At 50.7% G+C, this 25,198-nt stretch overlaps 1 protein-coding gene across 1 annotated transcript in view; it reads left to right on the top strand.

Moving 5' to 3' along the window:
- GMPR (guanosine monophosphate reductase) overlaps positions 1–23,556 on the top strand; it is a 50,783-nt gene extending 27,227 nt beyond the window's left edge. The window contains exons 6-9 of the mRNA XM_019420058.2: positions 7,423–7,529; positions 17,224–17,266; positions 19,467–19,626; positions 23,049–23,556. Coding sequence (XP_019275603.1) covers positions 7,423–7,529; positions 17,224–17,266; positions 19,467–19,626; positions 23,049–23,229 — 491 coding nt within the window. The 3' untranslated portion in view covers positions 23,230–23,556. The remainder of the gene's footprint in view (positions 1–7,422; positions 7,530–17,223; positions 17,267–19,466; positions 19,627–23,048) is intronic.
- The last annotated feature ends 1,642 nt before the right edge of the window (positions 23,557–25,198 follow it).

Raw genomic sequence — 25,198 nt, 5'->3', positions numbered from 1 at the left:
ACAGAGACAGAGCATGAACGGGGGAGGGGCAGAGAGAGAGGGAGACACAGAATGGGAAGCAGGCTCCAGGCTCTGAGCCGTCAGCCCAGAGCGCGAAGTGGGGCTCGAACTCACGCACCGCGAGATCATGACCTGAGTTGAAGTCGGAGGCTCAACCGACTGAGCCACCCAGGCGCCCCAATTTTATTTTAATTTATTTTATTTTATTTTATTTTATTTTATTTTAATTTATTTTATTTTAATTTATTTTAATTTATTTTATTTTAATTTAATTTATTTTATTTTAATTTATTTTATTTTAATGTATTTTATTTTATTTTAATGTATTTTATTTTATTTTATTTTAATTTATTTTATTTTATTTTAATGTATTTTATTTTAATTTATTTTATTTTAATTTATTTTATTTTATTTTAATGTATTTTATTTTATTTTATTTTAATTTATTTTATTTTATTTTATTTTAATGTATTTTATTTTAATTTATTTTATTTTATTTTATTTGTTTATTTATTTATTTATTTATTTATTTATTTATTTTAAGAAACCATTCTTAAGTGGAGGGACCAACATTTTACTGAGCACCAACTGAGAGCTGGGCTCTGTCTAGGAATTGAATAGAACTTTCTTTGTAAACCTTATCGTGACAGCACCAAGTGGGTGTGGTTAGTCCCGCTTCATAGCAGGATAAAGGGAAACTCAGAGTTACTACTTGGTTACTCGGTAAGTGTGGGGCCCAAGTCTACCCCAGGTCTTTCTGAACTCATGCTGCCTTAGATCTCTGGGTCTGCAGGGAAGCTGAAACATTAGGGCAAAACAGTCTTGGTTTGGGTTTTTGCCCGAGGACCTCTCTAATCTTGTTGCTTTTTTGCAGGCTTTTCTCTGGGCCCCCTGCTTCTCCTTGACCCCGGAGGGGCGGTGGTTGCTGGCAGAGCAGGGGTGGGTCCTGGACGTGCTCAGCCTCCCTAGGAGAGAGGTGCCTTGCGGCAATGGCCTGCCTGGTTTGGTGCCCCCTCCCCCGCCCACCCCCCCCCCCCCCCCCCCCCACCGGGAAGGTCCGGAACCTGTGCTTTGTCTCGAGTGCCAGGAGATGTAACATGTGCTGTGGATGCAGCCATGTCCAGTCACGCTATCTGTGGCACGTAGGCGGTGGGATGGACCCTCGCTAATCACCCTGGCCCGCGCCACACCCCCCTGCATCATCCCCGCATCACCCCTGAGTCACCCCCGTGCACAGCTTCCTGGGCGGGGACTGCGGCCATTCCTGGGCTAGAGTGTGCCTTGTTGTCATTTTCATTTCTGATTTTGCCTTTCTCCTTTTCCCCTTAGTTTTGCCTTTCTTGGTTTCCAATTTGATGGGCCAGCTTTTGGTACCATGCAAGTGGAAACTCACCTGTCCTCCTTCTTTTTTTTTAAGTTTATTTTTTTTTCAGTATGTTTTTTATGGTTATTTATTTATTTTGAGAGGGTGAGCGTGAGCAGAAGAGGGTCAGAGAGAGAGAGAGAAAGAGAGAGAGAATCCCAAGGAGGCTCCATGCTGTTTGCGCAGAGCCCAATGTGGGGCTTGAACCCACAAACCATGAGATCATGACCTGAGCCAAAACCAAGAGTCGGACGCTTAACTGACTGAGCCACCCAGGGGCCCCTGTTGATTTTAACAAAATTGAGATCTTACTATTTCCTTTTCTTCCCCCTAACATTGTACTGAAATCGGTTAAGCATTTTCCAATGCCATCTAACCAACCTTAAAAACATCACGTAGGTGGGAAAAACACCAGGTTGTTGAACTATTCCCATTTTGGGTAGTAGATTTGCAGCTTTGTGCGGTTAAAAATAAATAATATGCATCCTTGTCGTTAAATCTTTGACGTCAGCTATGATTATTCCCTTGGGAGAGATTTTGGGAGTACGCTTATCAGATCAGAGGATGTATGTAGTTTTGCATTTGTTCTATATGGACAATTGCTTTCCGGGAAAACTTGTACTAAAGTAGACATTGCACAAGCAGAGAAAGATAGATGGTGTCTGTTTCCTCCTTAGTCTTTAATGTTTATAGTTGTTGATATTTTTTTTTTATTTTTTATTTTTTTAGTCGTTGATATTTTAAGTGAAAGGTAGTACCTCGCTGGCATCTGAATCTAAATTGGATTCTTCGTGAGAGTGAGCACTTTCCCTGTGTTTATTGGCCACTTTAATGTATTTATTTATTTATTTATTTATTTATTTATTTATTTATAAATAATGTCCTTTGGCAGTTCTGTGAGCTGTTAGCATTTTTTTTTTTTTTTTGAAGATTTGGGAGAGCTTTTATAATGTTAGTTCACCCTTTGTCATGCATACAGGTATTATTTTTCTCTGCTATGTTATTTGCCTCTTAGTTTTGTCGATTGTATGCAATGTGTGTGTCTGTAGGTACACATGTATCTTTCACTTTTATGCTTGTTACAGGTATTCAAGGCATGCTAAATCTGGGAGGATTCCACTTATAATTTAACTCTTAAATCCGTCGGAAGCTGGTTTTGGGGACAAGCGTGAACATTAATCTATCTCTTGTTTCCAGAAGATCCCTTTCCCCAGTTGTCTGTGGGAACCTGGTTCTGTCCCTCAGTGACGTGCAATGCCCCCCCCCCCCCCCCTTATTGTACCTGGTATTCTCAATGCTCTGGTCCTGTTTCTGGAGCATCCAGCGTTTTCCATTGTCAGATGTTGTTGGATTAGAGCAGCTTTGAGCCTTCCTCATTAACCTTTCCAAGATATTTTATACAGAGTTAAAAGTCACTCTGTCTAGGTTAAAAAAAGAAAACCTGCTCCCCGCCCCCCCTCCCCACTGCCGGGAATGAATTCACTGAAAAGACACGGGGCTTCAAAGCAAAAAAAAAAAAAAAAAAAAAAAAAAAAAAGAGTAACATGAGTGGGGATGCATTTCCCAAAATAAGACTTTGTACAGTTGTGAAAATTCAGTCAGGCATTTTGCCAAGTATCCTGTGTACCAGCTGAAGAATCCGCAGGGCAGTGAGTCGTAATGAAAAGGGCTATTTTCGTGCTCCCAGGCTCCTGCGGTGAAAGAACTTGTACAATGTCCAAACCAGATGCATCTTTCTGGTTTTTAGCTTCCGCCGCGTCCTGGTGTGCATGTTTATTCTGGGGGCCGCGGCCTCATGTGAATTCGGAGCATGCTCCAGGCCTGTGGTCACTAAAGTCTCATCTGCCCTTTCATATCCGGGTGGGAAGCACCGGCCTTGGGGCGGACCCCCAGGCGTTTTCCCATCCGTGAGCCGGTGAGACGATCGTGGGGTTTCCTAAGCCTGAGCCCCTAGAGTTCCTTAAAGGTCCTTCAGGGGTTTTTATAGTCTCCAAAACATGTTATTCCCAACAGCAAATATTATGACCATCTGAAAGAGCCTTTCCTTGCTTATTTTATGCATTTGGGTTCTCCGTGAGATTTTGTTTTGTCCACCCTGGGCACGTTCAGAAGCTCTGACCTGGATCATCTCGGGTCTTTTGTGGTTCTAACGTGACAGCTTGCGTACCTTCTCCTGCTGTTAGCAAACCAAATTGTGGTATGACGTGTTGAGAGTCTGTGTTCCTAGTCAGTAGAGAAGGGAACCCGGGGAACATCCCTTCCCGCCGACTTGAGATTTCATCTAGAATCAGGAATTGAGTCCATTGTTTCCCCTCCCCCCCTCTTGGGGCCCCAGGCGGCGTTGTGGCTTCGGGGCATGCGCAGCTGTGTGGCCAGGTACGGGGTTCTTCATTCGTGCATCTTTGTATCACCAGGAGTAGCTTGTGACTGCGGGCTGTGTGCTTTTCTGTCTCAGGCCGGGAACGTGGTGACAGGGGAGATGGTGGAAGAGCTTATTCTTTCTGGAGCAGACATAATCAAAGTGGGCGTCGGACCAGGTAAGGCTTGCTGGGAAGGCCAGCAGAGGCTGTGTGCAGGGCACTGGATGGGGGGCTTGGGGACACTGGAGATGGCCAGAAGGGAGCCCGTGGGTGACCCCGCCACAAGGGCGAAGCACATTGCTTCTGGAAGTATCCCACCACTTTTGGAAGTTGAGCTTCCAGAAGGTCTTGTAGGAAATGTCACTAGGGCTGCCACCGGGGAACGTCCCGAAGGAGCCGGGTTGTGGGTTGAACGTGAGGTCCTGGTTTCAGAGCGTTAACGCGGAAGAAGAGGATGCAGATTTCGTTAATGATCCTATATTCCTTGAGGAGGAAGGTGAGGGGGCGAAGAATCGTGGGGACGGTTAATGGACATGAACGCCTCCAGTTTATATGAAGGTCTGAGGGACCCCAGACATTGCACATAGTAGGCATGCAGCTCTGAGGCCACATTTGAACTTGACCCATGGCCCGGTCAGTTACTACTCCCGGCTCCTCACCTGATACATAATGCATTTTGGATTTTTCCCATATTCTCTTAGGCATTTTCTCCTAGAACCACCCATTGGCATCTTGAGTGGAGGAACAAGGCAGAGCCTTTCTGTCCTTCTATTGGGTGGCGCCATTTTCTCTTGGGGCCAGTTGGTGCTCACCTTCCCCTTTGGTTATGCATGAACATGAACTTTCATGTTTTCATATTCTTCCTTGCACATCCATTCCTAAACAAACACTAACATTGGAGAGAAGGAAAGAAGATATACATTTTCAGCTGGGAATAAAAAATAGCAAAGATTTTTTTAAAAATATCACCCATTCAAACAAACACTACCCAAAAAGGAAACAAACCATAAGCAATGCGAGAAGAGTGTGGGAACTCACAGAAGACATCGTTGGGTTGTGACTTGGCACAGTTACAGCCTTGCGGGAACAGGATGTGTATGAAGAGTCTTGTAGGCTCATCAAAGTACTTGAGTGTTTAACGTACAGGAAAATGGTCAACATTTGATGGTGCCACACAAGCCAATTAATAACGTCTTCTGAGCAAGAGGAAAGCACCTTTGGTCTTTACTGAGTGTTGGTCATTGAAAAGTCAAAGAGAGGATAAGACCCAGTTCTTACTTATAAGGAGCTCCCCACTTAGGATGTCATAGACTGGGCTAATGATAGAATTGGTTCCCAGTAGCCCAGGGCACTCACCAGTCACCTGCTTAATCAGAAATACGTATTCCCGGATGTGTGGTAGCCGCCATTGTGCTGGGCAGGTGCTGTCCAGGATATGAAGGTGTGTGAGAAGTCCACTCGGCTCTCAAAGAGCCTTTTTTGATGTAATCTTGGGCGTTCAGCTGCACTTGTTTCCTTCATGCACATCCTCTGTGTATACATGCTGTTTCCCCAGAAGATTTGTCTTTCCGTTATCCCTGTGTGGGCCGCCCTCCCCGCCCTCCCAGCCCTGGCAGGGCTGTCTATAAAAGCAGAAAGGACTCTCTGAACAGAGTAGGGAGCTTTTCCAGAATGGCTTCTTTAAATTCGTTGCAGATGATTGTTCAATTTCATGAATTCTTTAGCGTAAAAACACTGGGTTTTCTCTAAGCGAATGACAGCATTAAACAATGAGCACCCTGGCCCTGTACCTGGAGGAGAAACATGTATCCAGCTTCTCCTTTTGACCTGAGCATTAATCAAGACCATTCCCACATCCCTTGTTTGATGGCCATTTCCAAGAAAGGTGATCGGCCTACCCTCTGTAGGTCTCTCACATGGGCGGAGCTCTGGGCCCCTGCAGCACGTCCCTGCCTTCCTGCAAGGATCTAGCAGTGGAGCGGAGAGAAGGCGAGAAGCCAGTTATGAAGCAGAAATTATGAAATGAATTCTGCCTTGCACAATGCAGGGCTGGTAGCTGGGGCAGCGTGTGCCTGGTGGGGAGAAGAGCTCACTGGCTTCGGGATTGTGGCAACACCTGTTGTAAGGATAGACGTCAAGGGATGTATTCTGCCCTGCGGCTGGATGGGTGCAGGAGGAAAGGGGGACCCCCCGTGCCTCTGGTTTTCTTGCTGAATCCAGTCCTGGAAGTATAAACACAGTTCTCTGTCTGATCCTGTCCTTGAGGATGCCGGGAGAGATTTGGGGGGGGGGGGGCGTGCATGAAGGCACTGGTGGTGGTGGAGAGTCAAGACAGGAGGAAGGCGTTCTAGGCACCTTGTCCCCAAGCGTGACGGCAGTGGAGTTCAAGCCCCGTCCACTGAGCTGTGAAGCATGCGGGTGACTCATCTATCTGAAGTTCACGCATTCTTTCGGCGACTATTTATAGCCCCCTTGCTATGTACAAGGCTCTGTTCTCAGCGCTGGATCTGCAACAATGAATATCCATGGAGCTTACCGTCCAGCAGAGAAAACAGATCCCCTGCATTCTTACACAAATAATTATGTAAATGCTTCTTGTGAAGCGAGTGCCCTGTCAGAACAACAACTCCCCTGAGGTGGTGACATTTAAGATGAAGCCTGAAAGATGAGAAGGGCTGGCAGGACCGGGGGCTTGGTTCACAGGGAGTGCTGGACAGAGAGAACATCGAGTACAGAGGATCCCCGAGGTGGGGAGAAACTCGTTCTGCCGGAGAGGCTGGAAGGCCGGCGTGGCCGGCGTGTGGGGAGCAGGAGGGACGGAGAGGTGGCAGGGGAGGGCGGCAGGTGGACATTCGGGAGTTCAGTCCGGGTGATCTTGGGGTGTAGGGGGTGCTAAGTTGTTGGGAGGGAGGGACGGGACTTGAGCAGGGGTACGTGTGCTTGAGATGGTGGTGCTCTTGGCATGACTCGGCCTGGACATAGCTGGATAATACCCGGCTGACTGGTCAGTCAGGACTGGGGTTGACCGTGGGAAAGGCAGAGGGCAGAGGTCAAAGGGGGCAGAGGGCTTCAGGAGGCTTCCCGACACGGAAGCGGACCCCACAGCCCAGGCTGGACGGGGGCTCTGGACAGGGCGGGCCATCACGGAGCCCAAGAGGCCGGGGCCGGTCGACAGACCTGGGTGGGAGAGGGTGCAGGAATGGGGTGGGTGCGGCTCCCTCTTCTCCAGGGCTGCCTGCTAGCCCCGCGGGCCCCGTGGCATCCCCATTGCAACCTCAGGCTGCCGATTTCGTAGGCGAGGCTGTGAGGCTCGGAGAAGTTAGAGATTGACCAACAGTGCAGGTAGAGAGGCCATGGGAGGAGACCGAGGGGTCCCTGGAAGTATACTGTGGCTGTGAGGGGAAGTGAGGGACATGGGAAGGGACGGAGCATACACAGGGACGGTCTGTGTGGCCATGCGGTGGGGGCTGATGGCACAGGTGAGTGACAGCGACAGGGTGTGGGGAGAGGGCGTCCCGGGCAGCCGCAGTTGACGGCGGTGAGGACCGGAAGGGACGAGGCCAGATGGTGTGGTTCTAACCACCCGCCCCGCCTCCACAGAAAGAAAGTTCACCCCCACCCCCTCCCCGCCGGCACTGCCGGTGTTGGAGGCTCGTTCTTAACCGTCTCTCTTTGGGCCCCGCTTCTCCCACCATCCAGGCTCTGTGTGTACCACCCGCACCAAGACCGGGGTGGGCTACCCCCAACTGAGTGCCGTGATCGAGTGTGCAGACTCCGCCCACGGCCTGAAGGGGCACATCATCTCCGTAAGTGCCCGGCGGGGCCGGGGGGGGGGGGGGGGGGGGGGGGGGGTGGACGTGGGAACACCTCGGGGCTTCGGGGAGGCCCCTGCTCCTTGGCCCTTCACCCACTTGGCATCCCGTGGGCTTGGCAGTGAGCCGGGCACCTTGGTCACAGCGGTGACATCTGGCGGAGACCCAGGCCCTGCTCCCCAGGCACATTAGTCACTAACAACTCAAGGCCGTAGGCAGCAGGATGGGGGCTACGCGGGGAGCTTTGAGAGAACGAGGGGGCCGCAAATTAGTTGGCCACAAAGCACCCCAACCTGGGTGGATCAAACGAGAGACAAACTCCCCGTCTCCCCGTTGGGGAGGCCAGAGGTCTGAGATCGAGGTATCCGCGGGGTCACGAGGGCCGTGGGGGAGCCTCTGTTCCCGGCCTCTGGAGCTTCTTGGTTTCTCGGCTGGTGGCACCACAGCCTCGTGTTCCTGTGGCGTGTGCCCCGTGTGCGTGCGTGTGTCCACGTTTCCCTTTTGTGGGAGGACTCCAGTCGTGTTGGATTAGGGACGCACCCTCCTCCAGGACGACTTCATGTTAGTCCCACCTGCAGTGCTGTGAAATGCTGCCAGTGACAGGTCACCGGAGTGAGGGCCGATGCAGTGGCTTGGTGGGGGCAGAAGTTACATTTCCGTGGGCTCAGAAAAGACGGGAAGGGGTGAGGGGAGGCAGGGAGCGTGATCTAGCAGCTCTTCCAGGAAGCTCCCGGAAGGACTGCGGCGTGGTGCTCAGCCTCTAAACATCAAGGATGGAGTGAGTGAATGAATGCCGAGTTAAAATCTGTCCTCACCTCAGCCGTGGTGCTACACTACCTTTACAGCTGTGGTGACTGCCATGCAGACAGTCACAGAGACGGTCCCCTGCTCTTCCCTTCCAGATAAGATGCTCGAGGGGCGCCTGGGTGGCTCAGTCGGTTAAGCGTCCGACATGGGCTCAGGTCATGATCTCGCAGTTTGTGAGTTCGAGCCCCGCGTCGGGCTCTGTGCTGACACTTGCTCAGAGCCTGGAGGCTGCTCCAGATTCTGTCTCCCTTTCCCTCTGCCCCTTCCCCACTCTGTCCCTCAAAAATAAATAAACATTAAAAAAAATTAAAAAAAAAAGATGCTCGGAACAGGACAACATGTGGGATATAGTCTGAAAGACAATCACAGCTTCCACTTATGTGGATGTTTTTATAAATACGTGTATATACACACACGTATAAATTTGTACGTGTGTATAAAATAAATATAAACGTATAAAATATATTACGTACTTACATAAAAATATACATAATGTATAATTACTATATAATTAAATATATAATCAAGAATATATAATGTAAATATAAAAATACATGTTCCCTTAGTATACATTCATTACATTATATACAGTTAGGTACATATTCCACTTATGTGCATGTTTTATATACGTAACATGTTTATTTTGCATTTACGTTTATAAAAATTACATATGTATAATTTTCTTTACAAATTCTGAATTAGTGGCATGATTTTAATGGTCCTGTAACACTGTTGACTCTTTTCACCGTTCGGTTGCTAAGCTGGGCTCCCACGTTAAATAATTGATAGGTGATTTAAAAACAACACACAAATGCATCAAACAAATTACATATCCCTGCAGAATGATGTCGTGTTGGTTTCAGCTCAGCACTTCGGCATGTTGATGTTTGATTTCTGGACTTGCTTTGGGGACATAACAATACTCTTTAAAAACCCCTACGTGCATACTCCCTCGTGTCGAGCCTCACCGTGGCAGTTGGGTTGCTGTCGCTGTTGCTTCCCCGGAGCTGGGGTCCTGTCATTACCTTGCAATCCAGTGCAGACTTCCTGTCCTCCTCCTAATTCTTCGTGCGAGTTTTTCATCCATCCGTCCATCCAATCAGCAAGTTTTTATGGAACATCTACTATGTGGAATAAATGACAGAAGGTTTATTGGTTGCTGACAGTTGTAAGGACCTCCATTCATTACCCCTTCCCTGAGCGCTTGTCCCGGGGCCCAGATGAACACCCGTTCACTGTGACGTAAAGCCCTTTGCTGAATGCGGTGATCCAGCTCCCTGAGATCCTCAAACTGCGTCAGTCTCCAGTATGACGTAGGACAGTGGTCCTTAGGTCCCCACTTTGGCCTTGTTTTGGGCTGGCTACGTGAGAGTCACCACAGAAGCTTTCTTAAAAAGATATCTCTGGACCCCATCTTAGCAAATTCGACTCTTCAGAAGTTGGCCACAAAAGCACCATGTGAAATTTAGTCATGAATCTCTATTACATGATAATTTTCACCATTAAGAGTCTTCATCAAAATACGGACCCCGGGGGCACCTGTGTGGTCCAGTTAGTTGAGCATCCAGCTTCAGCTCAGGTCATGATCTCACGGGTCATGAGTTCGAGCCCCACATCAGGCTCTGTGCTGACAGCTCAGAGCCCGGAGCCTGCTTCGGGTTCTGTGTCTCCCTCTCTCTTTGCCCTCCCCCACTCGTACTCTGACTCTCTCTCTCTCTCTCTCTCTCTCTCAGAAATCAATAAACTTTTATGGACCCCGTATCATATATATTTCTTGAATGGCCACCATTTCCAAGGTCAGTGAATGTCCAATGAATGGTTCTGCTATGAACGTGTTCTGAGTTCCCCATACTTGTGTCCTTCTGGAAACTTCACACCTGCTTAGTTGATGGCTCATTTTTGCTCTGTTTGCACACCAGCCACTGGAAATCAACTTGGGATCTCTTTATACAGCACCACCTCATTGACCGTTCACCTTAGCGATTTTCTCAGTGTAGTGCCCAGACAAGCAGCATCAGTATCAACTGAGAACCTGTTAGAAATTCTCGGACCTGGCTCAGACCTACAGCATCAGCAGCTCTGAAGGGAGGCCCAGGTGTCCGTTTTAAGAAGCCCTCCAGGAAACTGTGATGTGCTCTCAACTTGGAGAACCACTGGTTTCTGTCGTGGAGGCTCAGCTACCCTGCCTTGGGTCAGGTTTTATCGGCCGGTCCCCAGGGAACAGCTTCTCTGACTTTTGTCAGTTAGTGATAGTGACAGCCCAGGCTTGTGGTCCCGGTGCTTCGAGGCTCTCAGTAACGGTGGGAAATTTCTCAGATGGGGTCAGAAGTTCCGTTTGTGGCCAGAAAACCAGGTGAAGTTCACAGACTCACGTGGGATCGGTACCCTTGACCTGAGCTCATTCCTCCTGGCTAGCTGAGTGTCTTGGGGTTCAGCAGCCATTTCTTCCACTGTCCCTTTGATAGGGTTTCACAAGTAGGTTTCTCTTGCTTGCCAGCCATCCCTAAACCCCCTGGAAACCCATCAGATATTTTGGATTTGCTACTCTGTCCGGTTTCCTTCCAGCTGTCTCATTTTACACTTTAGTTGCTGAATTTGCACATCCATGCTGCTGAAATTCAGAAAAGGAAGCCACAGCATGGGGCTCTTAGCAGGCGCTTACACTCAAGAGGCTGGACTTGAATTAGGTTTCTATTTATTATGGCCCACATGGGGTTCTAAGAGGCAGAGAGCATAAATTCAGGACACCCCCTGCGCAGGTGAAGATTAAAGTGTGACTGGGTTTTGTCTTGCCACCGTCAGCTAGGGACATCACACAAAAGAGGATTTTAATGGTGGAAACAGACCTAGAGGAAAGAATGGCTATTATTTACTGAGCATCTATTACCTTCCTGGCACAAATCACTTATAATTTCTAGTCTTTGGAACAGCCTGGAGAACTAGCTGTTATTGTCACTTGACAGGTGTATTAGAGTTCTCTAGAGAACCAGAACCAATAGGGTGTGTGTGTGTGTGTGTGTGTGTGTGTGTGTGGCAAGAGAGGAGGGGGAGGGAGTATTCATTATAAGGAACTGGTTCATGTGATTATGGGAGAGTGAGAAGCCCCAAGATCTACAGGGTGAGTTGCTAAGCCAGGCATCTGGAAAGCTGATGGTCTAATGATAGTCTGAGTGGGAGTCTGAAGGCCTGAGAACCAGGAAGAGCTGACGGTTTCATTTCAGTTGGGAGTTAAAAGGTAGGAAAAAGCCCCTGTCCCAGTTCAGAGGCAGTCACTCAGGAAAAATCCACTTGAGGAGGGTCAGCCCTTTTGTTCCATTCAAGTCTTCAACTGATGAGATGGGGCCCACCCATTTCCTTTTCTCCATCTACCAATTGAAATGTTAATCTCATTTAAAAAAAAAAAAAAACAACCCTCCTGGGGCCCCTGGGTGGTTCCATCAGTTAAGTGTCTGTCTTTGGCTCAGGTCATGATTTCACAGTTCGTGAGTTCGAGCCCCACATTGGGCTGTCTGCTGTCAGCACAGAGCCTGCTTCCAATCCTCTGTCCCCCTCTCTCGCCCACCCCCACCCCACACACTCTTGGATGCTCTCTCTTTCGAAAATAAACACACACACACAAAACAACTCTTCCAGAAACACCCAGACTTTTCTAGGCACTCCGTGGCCCAGTCTAGCTGATTCATAAAGTGAGCCATCAGAACCAGGGGAGGCACTAAAGCCTCGGGATCTTAAGTGACTTGTTCAACATCACTGCCGGCAATGGCAGAGCCAGCACTCACACAGAGGTCTGTTATCTCCAGTACTCCATCCAGTCTTCCCTTGACTATCCCCCGCCCCCTGCCCCACTCAGCTTGGAAAATGAAGGAGGCTCAAGGAGAGTGGAAAAGAAAGACTTGCTGAAGTCACAGAAGATGCAGGGTGGGGACGGGACCCCGTCGGTTTTCCATCCCAGTGCGCGGGGAGACATCACCTTCCTCTGTTCTTCCAGCTAGTCCTTCCCCACACAGCCCCCACGCATGCCTTCCGGTGGGGAGAGGACAGTCCCCGGTGCACTAAGGTTAGAAGGGGAGCTTTGAACAACCACTGAGTTCGCTTTCCCCCCGATAACCCAGCAAACCTGGACTGGTGCTTCACAGGACCTAGAAAGAAGTCCTGGGATTACGTTGACTGGGATCACGGTTGTTTCTTCTAACTCAAACTCCAGCATTTTCTTTTTCTTTTCTTTTTTTTTTTAATGTTTATTTTTGAGAGAGAGAATGAGTGTGAGCGGGGTGGCAAAGCAGAGAGAGAGGGAGACAGAGGATCTAAAGCAGGCTCTGTGCTGAGCAGAGAGCCCGGTGTGGGGCTCGAACGCACAAACCGCGAGATCATGACCTGAGCCAAAATCAAGAGTTGGACGCTTAACCAGCTGAGCCAGCTAGGGGCTCCCCAAAAGCTCCAGCGTTTTAATGAGCACATTTTATGAAGACCGAGAGAGCATGCTTATCAAGACTCAGGAGGCCCTGCATCAGGAAGGGCCGGTAAGGATCCAGATGGTTCGGAGTAGTCCCCAACCCTCTCCTTCTCTGTACTCGGTCACTAGTGCTCACATTCGCCCACGGACCCTCTGCGGAGATGAAAAGATGGGTCAGCAAATCTCCGATAATTTAAATGATTTAATATAGCACTTTAGGAGCAGTGAGACCATTCTTTAGAAAGACCTAAACAGAGTGGGGCACCTGGGTGGCTCAGTCGGTTAAGCATCCGACTCTTGATTTTGGGTCAGGTCGTGATCTGGTTTGTGAGTTTGAGCCCCGCATCAGACTCTGCACTGATGGAGCGGAGCCTGCTTGGGATTCTGTCTCCCTCTCTCTCTCTCTGCCCTCCTCTCCCCGCTCTCTCTCTCTCTCTTTCAAAATAAATAAATAAACATTTAAAAATTAAAAAAGACAAAGACCTAAACAAAGAAATTTCAGGTAATTGAATTTTTTTGACGCCTGAAAAATTCCCCCTCCTCCCCAAACAGGTTTAGCCTAGAAAAAGTGAGAAAATACAGATAAACATGAAGATTATTAGAAGTGCTGTCCTCTAAAGATAACCACCACTGCTCCTGTTCTGATAAGGGTGATTCTAGACGTTTTTAGAGTGTACTCACCCGGGGCTCTAACCTTGTTCTTCCGTTGTTATAGCCGTGTGACCTGGGGCAAGTCACCCAACCTTCCTGAGCCCCCCTCATGCTTCCCTCCACCCACAAAATATCAACTTTACGTTCTTGTGGTGTTTGAATAGAAAAATGAAGTTTGTAGCACCCCCCTGGCCCATGGTAGGTGCTTGATTTGCATTCCCTCTGTATCTTCCTTACTTGCTTCACCAGCCTCCACTTGAGAGAAGAGCAGGGGTTTTTTTTATTTTAATTTTTTTAATGTTAATTTGTTTTTGAGAGACAGAAAGCGCAAGTGGGGGAGGGGCAGAGAGAGAGGGAGACACAGAATCCGAAGCAGGTTCCAGGCTCCGAGCTGTCAGCACAGAGCCCGACGCGGGGCTCGAACTCACAAACCGCGAGATCCTGACCTGAGCCGAAGTCGGACCCTCACCCGACCGAGCCACCCAGGCGCCCCCAGGGAGAAGAGCAGGTATTTTTAAGAAGAAAAGGTAGGCTGACGCTTCACAGATCAAGTTCCTACCACTCGTGTCCTGTGATGCTTTTTCTACTAAAATGTAATGGGAACACTCTGGAACCGACAAAGACAAGAGGCTCTTCGAACATTGGCACCTTGTTTCTGATAACCTCCCAGCAGCTGTGAACGTTTATAAGTGAAAGCGAATGCGTGTTTTAGATTGTGGAGATTTGCCCCGGCTGCCCTGCCTCCCGGGTACATGAAAGGGTGCTTTGAACAACTTTTGCAAGTTACCTGGAAATGATAGCAGGGAGCAGCCTCCTTTGCCCTAAGGCATTATGTGACGTTGGATTGCACTGGGTTAAATGCACAGTCTGGCTTGTTTGGGCTGCGTTGTCTCTTTACAAACGGGCCGAACAGAAGATGCCGTAAGTGTGATTTCCCCTCCGTGACACGTCATGGAGCCCTCTTTTTTTCTAAAGAATTTTTTTTTAATGTTTATTTATTTTAGAGAGGGAGAGAGAAAGAGAGGAAATGCACAAGCGGGGGAGGGGCAGAGAGAGAGGGAGACACAGAATCTGAAGCAGGCCCCAGGCTCTGAGCCATCAGCACAGAGCCCGATGCGGGGCTGGAACTCATGGACCGTGAGATCACGACCTGAGCCAAAGTTGGACGCTTCACCGACTGAGCCCCCCAGGCGCCCTCTCAACTGTGGGCATCTTGTCTTGGCCCATCCTGGGAAGAGAAGAGCTCCTTTTCGAGGGTCCCAGTAGCCCAGGGCCTCATCACTAACCACAAAAATACAGAAGTGTGGGGGCCCCACTCGAGACACCCTGGCAGTCCATGGCGACTCACAAGCAAGTGAGTACAAGACTTGGGGAGTGTGTGTGTGTGTGAGTGTGTGTGTGTGTGTGTGTGTGTGTGTGTTGTGCTGTAAGTCAGATAACATCCAGCTTCACAGGAACATGAATTTGTTTACTCTTCTGAGGTCATAAGTTTGAAACCCTGTCATGTGAAACTGGTTTTGATAACGAGATAAAGCACTTAAAAATCGGCAGGACGAGCGAAGGGCATACAGGGGGCTTGTACCTTTGATAGAGAAAGTAAACATGCTGAAGTTTGAAAGCACCGACACGAGGTACAATCCCAAGTCCTGTCACTGTCTTCGCACGGACGGCTTGGCCACGTAACTTCCACGGAGACACTACTTCTGAAATGACCGTTCCTCAGCACCCTGTGGCCCTCTGGGATCAGAGAAGCTGCTCGTGAATACAGGCATACCTTGTTTATTGCACTGAGCTTCGGTGCTCTTCTTAGGTACGACGTTTGTTTATTTGTTTTTTTGTTTTGTTTTGTTTTTACAAATTGAAGGTTTATGGCAACCCGCCATTGGGCGAGTATGTTGGCACCATTTTTCCAATGGCATCTGCCTGCTTCGCGTCTCTGTGCCGCGTTTTGGTTCATTCTCCCCGGATGTCAAACTTTTTCATTATTATATTTGTGCCTGATCTGTGATCAGCGGTCCCGGCTTGCCGAGAAAGCTCAGGGGATGGTTAGCGTTTTTTAGCAATAAAGTACACTTTAATGAAGGTGTGCACCTTTTTTTGAGAATGTAAGGCTGTTGCACCGTTGGTAGACTACAGGGCAGCGTACGCGTAGCTGTTCGACGCGCTGAGAAACCAGAAAATTCACCGGACTTGCTTTGTTGGCGTGTTCGCTTTACTGCAGCGGTCTGGAACTCAAAGCAGCAATGTTTCCGAGGTGTGCCTGTAACGGACTTGACTGAGGAAGCATTTGTACTCGGTAAAGATTCGTAAAGAAACAAGACAAGCTTTCCACACCTACCTTTTGCTTCGAACTGCAAAGAAGTAATGAAGCAGAAATGGAGTTCTAGTTCCTAGAGGGACAGGCCTAAAAAGTGGACTTAAAAGAGGGGGGAATTCAGGGGGTGCCTGGGTGGCTCAGTCAGTTAAGCGTCCGACTTCTGCTCAGGTCATGATCTTGCGGTTCGTGGGTTCGAGCCCCGCGTCGGGCTCTGTGCTGACAGCTCAGAGCCTGGAGCCTGCTTCAGATTCTGTGTCTCCCTCTCTCTCTGCCCCTCCTCTGCTCACACTGTGTGTGTGTGTGTGTGTGTGTGTGTGTGTGTATGTGTGTCTCAAAAAAAAATAATAAAAATAATACAACATTAAAAAAAAGGGGGTGGGAATTGGGTTACAGAGACACCATGCTCTCTGTCGGAGGCGCTGTTCATGAAGTGGTTCATCTCCGTTCACTAGATGCCCCCCAACTCCGGGGGCGCACACACCTTCCCGCCAGTTGTGACCTAAGGTGGCCCGGGCAGCCTGTGTTTTCTGTGTCCTTCCCAAGGCTGGCGTGACGCCTTTGCGGGCGGGTCCTGCCTCCCGGCTCTGACCTGAGGGCTGGCGTGACATCGGCACGGGCCTGCCCCTGCTGCCCCCAGGCCTTTGCTTCTTTGCCTCTCTGTCTGTGGGGTCTGGCTGCAACTCCCGGCCACCCTCGCCGTCCTCCTTGGACTCCTGCAGCGAAGAGCAGGCAGCAGCCTGTGTCTGTAGGGACGCGCCTTGGGCTCTGCGTCCTGGAAGCCTCGCACCGCGTTGCTGGTGTGTAAACATAACCCCCGTGGCTGGACCTGCCGGGCGGCCCTAGGTGACCGTCCCGCAGGCATTAGCCCCAGGCGTGTGCCCTCCGTGGGTGGCGAGGGGGATCCAGGGTGCATGTTTGATTGTAAGTTAACTGGGCACGTTTCGTGAAGATGAGCAGGAGGTGCGTGGAGCGGCTAGAATCACGCAGGAGCTAACTCAGTGTCCTTTCCCTGGCTCTTCAAATAATCCTGCTCTTGTCCTAAATAAACCTCACCTCCCGCCAAGCAGGAGGGAAAGGTGACTGCTTGGATGAGCAATGAATTCGGAAGGCCCAGGCCCGGCGTGTTGTGTGAGGGGCTGGGGGGGGGGCGAGGTCTCAGAGCGGCTCCTGCCCCGGGCTCCCAGGGCAAGGCAGACCCCGAGGGGGAACACGGCAGGGTTTTGGGGTGGGGGGACGGAAGGTGCAAACAGAAGGTGCAAACGGGAGCAAACTGAGTCAGAACACGGTAACCCGGGAGTGCTGGGTTCGGGCTCTGAGGGTCGCTGTTTCTGGCTGGGGGCTTGCCCTTGGCTGGGGGTGCGCCCGGATATCACCTCCGGATGACCGAGTCACCCCGGGGGAGGGGACATCCTGGCTGAGCACCCCGCTGACGCCCTCTCCTTGCTTTTTCCTCTTCAAAGGACGGAGGCTGCACTTGTCCAGGAGATGTCGCCAAAGCCTTTGGTAAGGGGACAGGGAGGGAGGGCAGGGAGCTCCCCCAGAGCCTCTGATGGGAATCTGAATGAAGAGGCGGGGCGTGTTGGGGAAATTCTGAGCCTGTGCTGATTTCCTATCCCTGGATTTCGGCCCTGATTGGCCACAGTCCCCATGTGGGCTTGGTTCTGGTTGGTGGCTGAGCAGACCCAGCCGGCATCCTGGGGTATAGACGCGGTGACATCCTTACAAGCCAGGTGTAGAAGGCTCAGGGTGCCGGGGAAGAAGCCAGTATCGGGCCCAGAGTGACCTCAGGGAGGGTCTCCAGGACTGAAGTAGGGGGAGTCTTTTGGGAGGGACCAGAGCCCCCCCCCCCCCCGCCCCCACCCCAGCACTTTGTCCCCACAGGCCGAGGCGACTGTTTCCCAGCAGGGGGCAGCCGGGGCCACCTGGCTTTTCCTTGGGAAAGCGGTAGGCAGGCAGCGCCTCCACGTGCCGTGCCCTCCGTTCGCCACTTACCCGTGGCCAACTGCATCCGTCAGTGAGAGCTGGTTCATCAAGCGTGTTGGTTGTGGAAGGGAACCTAGGGGGCATCTCTGTGTAATCCAGGATGCCTACTTGATAGTTGAGGCCGAGGCCCTGAGAAGTGAGTGACGAGGTCGGGGTCCCACAGGCCGCTGCAGAGCAGGGAGAGTCAGGAGCCCCCCTACACTACTGGGCTCACCCCCGTTAGCCAAAGACGTTTTTGTTACTGATTTTTGCACTCAATGTACTTGCTGCCTGGGTGCTCCGGCTTGGGCTCCCCACACAGAGTAGGAGCTGGCACTCCTGGTCGGTAAGTGACTGGTCGTTAAGAAGATGCCCGGTAGATAACAGTTCCTGGTTTGGGGGATCCCCTCTGGTGGTCAGTGGGAGGCCTGGCCGGATGCTAGTTTTCCTCTGCCCCCTTAAGGTCACGGCAGGAGGGGCCAAGGATCCAGCATTCAGGTTAGGGACCCTGGAGTGAAGGACCTGTAAGTCTTGCCACCAGGTAGAAGGGGCTTGTCTGATGCCAGGCCAGGGGGCCAGCCCCGCAGGGCCTGGTTCTCTGAGACGCTGAACAGAAGGCCCCGGCCTGCCTAATGCAGATCCCACAGTCCTCCCGTAAGTGCGTCCATGACCCGATGGAAGAGGTCAGGACCACTTTTCAGGGGTTCCTATGCTTGCTGCTCCTCCTTGCCCTTTATCCTAATTACTGAATCCATCTGAACCCTGATGTCGTCGTGTTCTGGATGTAAACCCTCCATAGGCCTCAGAAGTTCATAGTCAGTGGAGAGACTGCGCAGCCATCCGGGAACGGGATGGGGAACGGTGAGATTTCTAGTTCTTCCACATATGCCTTTTCCTTTCTTGACAGCTAGTTACTCTAGGTCGACCGTGCGCCGTGCCCTGTGATAAACACTGGAGAGGCAGCTTCGGTGCCATACGTGTGTAGTATTTAGGTTTTTCTTTTTTTTTCTTTTAATTTTTTTTTTAAACATTTATTTATTATTGAGAGACAGGGAGAGACAGAGCATGAGCAGGGGAGGGGCCGAGAGACGGGGAGACACAGAACCCGAAGCAGGTTCCAGGCTCTGAGCTGTCAGCACAGAGCCCGACGCGGGGCTCGAACCCACAGACCGCGAGATCATGACCTAAGCCGAAGTCGGACACTTAACTGACAGAGCCACCCAGGCGCCCCAGGTCTCTCTTCTTAATACCCCGTCTCCAGGGTAGGAGTTTCAGTCTGTTCTGAGGTCTTTCGTGATCGACACAGGCAGAGCGTGAGAGTGCTGATGGCCCAAGGTAGACCAGATGTCTGTTGGGAACACCAGAGGAGTGACTGTGGAGGAGATTAGGCAACACGCTGGAGAAAATGCTGCCCCATTCTCAAGGCTGCTCTGATGACCAGACTTAGACCCCTGCTTGGAAGGTGGTCAAGTTGACCATCAGTTACCATCAAGGATTTTCTAGTGCATTAGCCCCCGATCATCAGTAGTGGGCAGCATTTCTCTCTCTGGGTGTCCAGTGCCCATCTTCACTTCTTAACTTTCTCCAAAAAGGGAGAGGTTGAACTCTCCACTTGATAATCGCTAGGAGCAAAGGAAGGGTGAGTTGGAGCGGCACGTAGATCCTTCTAGAGCTGATTTTCTCTGAGCGGTTTTCTCTGAGCTCTTCTCCCTTCTTCTTGTCCTCACTGTTGGGAGTTTAGGGGCCGGAGCCGATTTTGTCATGCTGGGAGGGATGTTTTCGGGCCACACTGAGTGTGCCGGAGAGGTGATTGAGAAGAACGGGCAGAAACTCAAGCTCTTCTACGGGATGAGCTCCGAAACCGCGATGAAGAAACACGCAGGAGGGGTCGCCGAATACAGGTAAGGGGAAGCGCCAGCGCCCTGCCCTCTGTGGCTGAGGCCTCACATTTACAGAAACAGGACGGAAGCAAGTCTCGAATATCAGTTCTGTTGATACCGATGGGCCGTGGGAGGGAGCTAGAGAACGTACCCTGCTTCTTTCTAAACAGTCCCAGTTTTTATCCAGCCAGCATTTGCTGTGTTGGGGGCCCTCCAAAGGACGTGCAGAGCAGAAGTCTCTTGGCACGGGGGGCGGGAAATGTGACAAGGGGGCGACCAGTCTGGGAGCTGACACTCCAGATTTCCAGGGGATGGGCAGGAATGTGTTTGCCCTGTCCTTCCGATTGGGCCTTTGCTCGGCCAGCCCTGTAACTGCCAGTCTCTTGCCTGGAATGAGTTCAGGCTGCAAGCACTGGGCTGAAGAATGGGTTTCCCGTTGCTGTGAAACAGGTGTGGTGCACGCCGTTGCATGGAGGTCAGGCCTTTCCGGAAGGGTGCCGTGTTTCCCCTGCAGTGGGACCGTCCACAGCCTCCACGCTCTGATGGTTGACACAGGGGCAGCATTTTTAGCCATTTAATTGTGTCGCTCACCGCAGAAGGCATGCTGACTCCTGCCTTTTTGTTTTACAAATTCACGATCCCAAGAGATAACCTGGCTATTTTCTGTGTCGCCTCCATTTTTACGTGTCTGCATGTGTGTTTTAAGAGCCTTAGGACAGCACATAATCATTGCCTGGCCCTGTTCCATAGAAGCTGCTATTACTTTTCGTTGGCATTAGCCTGATGACAAGTCCCACTAAGTGGACAGGACAGAAGGTCTTGCGTCCATGGAAACTCAAGCCCTCGCTGCTGGACACCCTCCATTTCTTATGTTCAGCCCATACTTGAAAGCTTCTCTCGAGGCTCTGGGATGCAGAGGTGTTGTGGAAGAGTGCGATCGAGCCAGAGGGAAGATCCCAGAACCCCGCTGAGATTCATGGGCGGGCAGGTGGGAGGTGTGGGGGACTCTGCCAGAGTTCCGTGCTTCTGTGGGATCCTGGCGGACTGATGTCCATTCCCATTCTCTCCAGTCTTTTTCTCCTTTGGAAGAGGAAACTCCATCACGATGATGTTGCAGCTTAGGGAAGGCAGAGTGGGGAACAGGAATAGGGGACCATGCTTCTACCATCATCCGGGAAACTTGGGTTAGAACAGGAGGATGCTGTCCCTCCCACGTGGTGCCCGATGGGAGAGGTGGCATGGTTTGTGAGGGTGGGCAGGGTGAGGATTACTGCCTCGGTGGCACCCCGGACCTCTGGCCCAGAAGCTTCACGCTTTACCAGCAACCACCCTCCCTACCCAAGGTCCTGTGCGGTGTCTGCTGGGTGCTGGTACGTTAAGCGGAGCCATTGTGGTTCGGCAACAGCTAGATGCTTTGCCTGGAGTACATTTATTGCCCTCTAGCTGTTGCATCCGTTTTGGGTTCCAAGGAAAGTAGACAGGGAAGGGCAGACCAGGTTATAGCACACACGGAAGCCAAGGAGCCGAAAGAAAAACCCATCTGTAATTTCAGCAGGGTTTAGGCAAAACGAAAATAGAAGACTCAAGCATATCAAGACTGTTCTGGAAGCCGATTAGACAAGAAAGGGAAGTGCCGAAGGAATTAGAACCTCAATCTGGAGGCAGCCTGGGCCCTGCGGGCTGCATCTGTTTTTTTCCATCTCTCTCTGTCTCTCTGCCTCCCTCCCTCTTTCTTTCTCTTTTTTTTCCCTGGCAGTTTACAGTCTTCTCACAAGAATGGTCCCCCTTTGACGTTGTATTTAATTAAGGTAGAGCTTGTTTATGCCTTGCTGCTTCCTTCCCAGCCATTAACCACTTAGTCCTCACGCTGTCCCTGGGAGACAGATCAAAGTACCTTCGTTTTACGGATGAGAAGACTTGGGCTTCAGCAATAAGTGACTTGCACGAGGTGCCATCACCAGGTAGCAGAGAAGCAACGATGAGAGTCTGGATGATTTCCAGCAAGCTCCGGGCAGGCCATGGAAATCTCTTGTAAAAAGCAAAATGGCAGTCACTGTGGGCACAGGGGCAGAGATGTTGGTCCCTGGTCACAGAGCGTGGTGATGTGAATCATCTTGGGAGTGGCCAGTGACGGGCTCCGTGAGCTTGGTGCTGTGAACCAGCCCTGAGGCCAGCTTGGTCTAGTCAGTGGTTTAAGCGGGTAGATTTCATTGCACTTAGGGTAGCCTTGGATGTGTGGATTTCAGCGCAACAAGAGTTAATGCTATCTTGAAATCCTAGGTAATGAATTTCTGATTGAGAGATGCTATCTTTTCTAGTTGAAGAGACCAGGAAAGAAGAGTCCACCGTTTGGTTGTCAGAATTTCCAGATTGCCCGAGCCTTAGATGAAGGCTAGAGTTTTGCATAGATTGGAGATTTCCTTCTTGTAATGCCCCTCCAGAAGCAAGTCTGGACTGTATGTCCATGCAGCCTAACAGGGCTTGAGTTGTCCATTTTGTGGATCTTCCTTGACTTACGGGGCTATGTCCTGATAAACCCATCTTAAGGTAAAAATATCGTAAACTGAAACCCATTTAATACACCTAGCCCCTCGGACGTCGTAGCTCAGCCTAGCCCACCTTACGTGTGCTCAGAACACTCACGTTAGCGTTCAGTTGGGTAGAATCTTCTAACACGAGGCCTTTTTAATAATGAAGTGTTGAATGTCTGGTGTCATTTGTCAAATACCCTACTGCAAAACAGTATATACAGGTCGTACGGGTGCAGGGTGGTTGGTCACTGTATTGGGACCGTCCACCCCTCACGATCCCGGGGCTGACGTAGCTGCGGCCATCAGTGGCCTGCATCGCAGGGGAGGATTGTACGCACATCGCCAGCTCCGGAAAGGATCCAAGTCCGGAATTTGACGTATGGTTTCTGCTGAATGCGCATTGCTTTCGCACCATGGCGGAGTCAAACCGTGGTACGTGGGAGACTGTCTGCGTTGATATCTCCTTCACCTCTTAATTGTAGGCAGTTGGCGGGGAGGCTGTTCAAGAGGTAATCCGCCACGTCTGTTCTTCCCCTTGGGCATGTGGGGCTCGGGGTCAACTGGACGCCGGTGTAGGGATTAAGGAGGAGTAGCAAGGAGCAGAGTGGAGGCTACTGCCGCAAAGGTCACTTCTTCCAAGGCTGCTGATGAGGACTTTCCTTTTCCAGACGCTCCCGGTGGCCAGCAGTGAGGCTGTGCGTTTCGCATGGGAGGCACGCATTCATCTGAGATGCTGGTGTGGCCGGCTCGGCATTTGTAGCAAATGTGGGACTGGGGTCAGAGGGTGTGGCACGGAGCCACCTGAGTGCCTTGGGGGCTGTGTCAAGTGCTAAAGCTGGGAGTAATTACAGCTGGGTTCTTACGGGGGGAGGAAACAACCGATTAGAAAGAAAAGCTTCCTTTTTCTTCCAGAGCTTCCGAGGGCAAGACCGTGGAAGTGCCTTACAAAGGGGATGTAGAAAACACTATTCGGGATATTCTTGGGGGACTGAGGTCCACGTGCACTTACGTGGGGGCCGCCAAACTCAAGGAGCTCAGCAGGAGGGCGACGTTCATCCGGGTGACGCAACAGCACAACACGGTGTTCAGCTAACCTTGAGGATGCGGTGACTTCTGGCTCATGGGAGCTTCCACGCACACCTGCTCTCCCGCCTCCTCCTGTGACATCAGAGATTCTGGCTGCTCCTGAATGTTGGACTCCTGCCTCCTGCTCCCCCACCTGCCGTCCGGAGGCTTTGGGGCTCCCCTAGTGCCTTCCGGGGGCCCGGAAGCAGGGCGCTGACCGGGTCTGTGGTCAGAGCCCAGCTGCCTGGAACTCATAACCTCATTGTTCAAATCAACTCCCCTTTTCCTTCCTTCCTTCCTTCCTTCCTTTTTTAAAGAAAAATGGTTTCACTTTAATATAATGCAATTATCTTAAGACTTGGAGTGCTGGAGTTTGCCTTTGCAGGAAGCAGGTTGTCAAGGGAGCTGGGGGTTTTCTACCTACTTCCCATGCTTGGCTCTTAGCAGTCACAGAGGGGAGGCGAAGGGAGGGGAGGGGAGGGGATGGGAGGGGAGGGCGGCCAGGCCTGTCAGGGTAACCCTCCAACCCTCCTCTGCTTTCCGTTGCTGGAAAAGAACCAAAAGCACCCGACTGGAACTTGGAGACTTGGCTTCGTGCAGCTACTCATGAGGCATGGCGGCACGTTTTCACCACCTGCGTTACACGTGCCTTCTGGGAACAGGTATCTGTCACCATAAGGTCGATGCTGCTTTGAGGACACTGTCCGTGTCCCGGTTTTTCATTGCGTTTTGATTTCCCTTCATCTCCTCCCTCCTCCGTCTCGACCTGTCAGGCTGGCCTCTCTCTTAGATTGTAAGTTATTTTGGAGCTCCGTGGGATGTTAGGTGGAAAGGTCATCCACCAAAACCTGGGCAAGTGGAATCCCGCTGAAAGACCGCAAACACCTTGACCTGTGGCTTCCCGGAAGTCATTGACTTAAATTAGGACTGCGAATTATTCCCTTCTCGGCGCCATCAATATTCTCAAGAAAGGTATTATTGTAAAGTGGTCAGTTCACTGGTGACAATGCTATTTTCTGGGAGAAAGGACCCGGGCCTTGGAGGAGTGTCCACTATGGCACTTCTTGAAACCGTGAACGTGGATTTGTTAACAGTGGCCACTTCTTTGGAGGCATTGCTTGAGGATTAAGACTGGAAAGTATATGCAGACCAGGATGTTTTACTTTCTTTTCTTTTAAACAAGGTTTAGAGAAGCAGACGCGAGAGTGCATTTTCCTTTAAGCAATTAAGTGACTCCCCTGGAATAGAGAAGGATCACACAGTGCTACCGTGGTAAGGACACCGATGTCCACGGTGACTGACACCATTCAAAGAATCCATCGAAACCATAATGTTCCAGGAAACTATCCATCCGTTTGTAGTCTTCTAAGAACGCATTTATGGGTTCAGCACCTTCAACGCTGTTGTAAAACTTTTCGCCCCTGATTCCATTAGGAATAGTTATTGTACTTGTGGAAACGTGAATCGGCTACACGTTTGAGATGAGGGGCCAGAGGCCCTATGTTTCAACATAGAGCAAGATGTGGGGTTTTGCTGGAGGCACCCCATGTTTTCCGTTTGCTTGTCTGAGGTCTGAGTCCCACACTGTTCCTGTGGAAGATGGTTTCTACTCAAGCCTGTGAGTTTAAGAGATTCTCTGTTGCATTAAGGGAGAGAAGTAAAAGAAGGGAGATCTTAAAGAAATCCATGCAAAATGTACTAGCGGTAGTAAGGGAACTTTCTGGGCACCCCTTGCTTAGCCTGGGCTCACCCCTGTCCCCCTCTTACATCCGGCTGCGGTGCTACACCCAGAGGGGTCTGGGACGGGGATGCCCATCAACCCAGTACGGGCTGTGGTCTTTGCAGAGGCCTGTGCCTGCCTTACCCATCTTGTGTAAAGATTTTGTACGCTCTCTGCTCTTGGTTTCCACCTGCTGGAGGCAGGTCTCTTGCTGAGCTAGTGTTGAGGGAAGCGAATCACTCGGAAGCAGAGATTTTGCAAAAAGCTCCTCGAAGGC

Source organism: Panthera pardus, unplaced genomic scaffold (assembly GCF_024362965.1).
Source record: "Panthera pardus isolate Hobbes unplaced genomic scaffold, ASM2436296v1 HiC_scaffold_17, whole genome shotgun sequence".
In the NCBI taxonomy this organism is placed as follows: domain Eukaryota; kingdom Metazoa; phylum Chordata; class Mammalia; order Carnivora; family Felidae; genus Panthera; species Panthera pardus.
The sequence above is the reverse complement of the archived record's forward strand: the minus strand, read 5'-3'. Positions and strand labels throughout refer to the sequence as shown.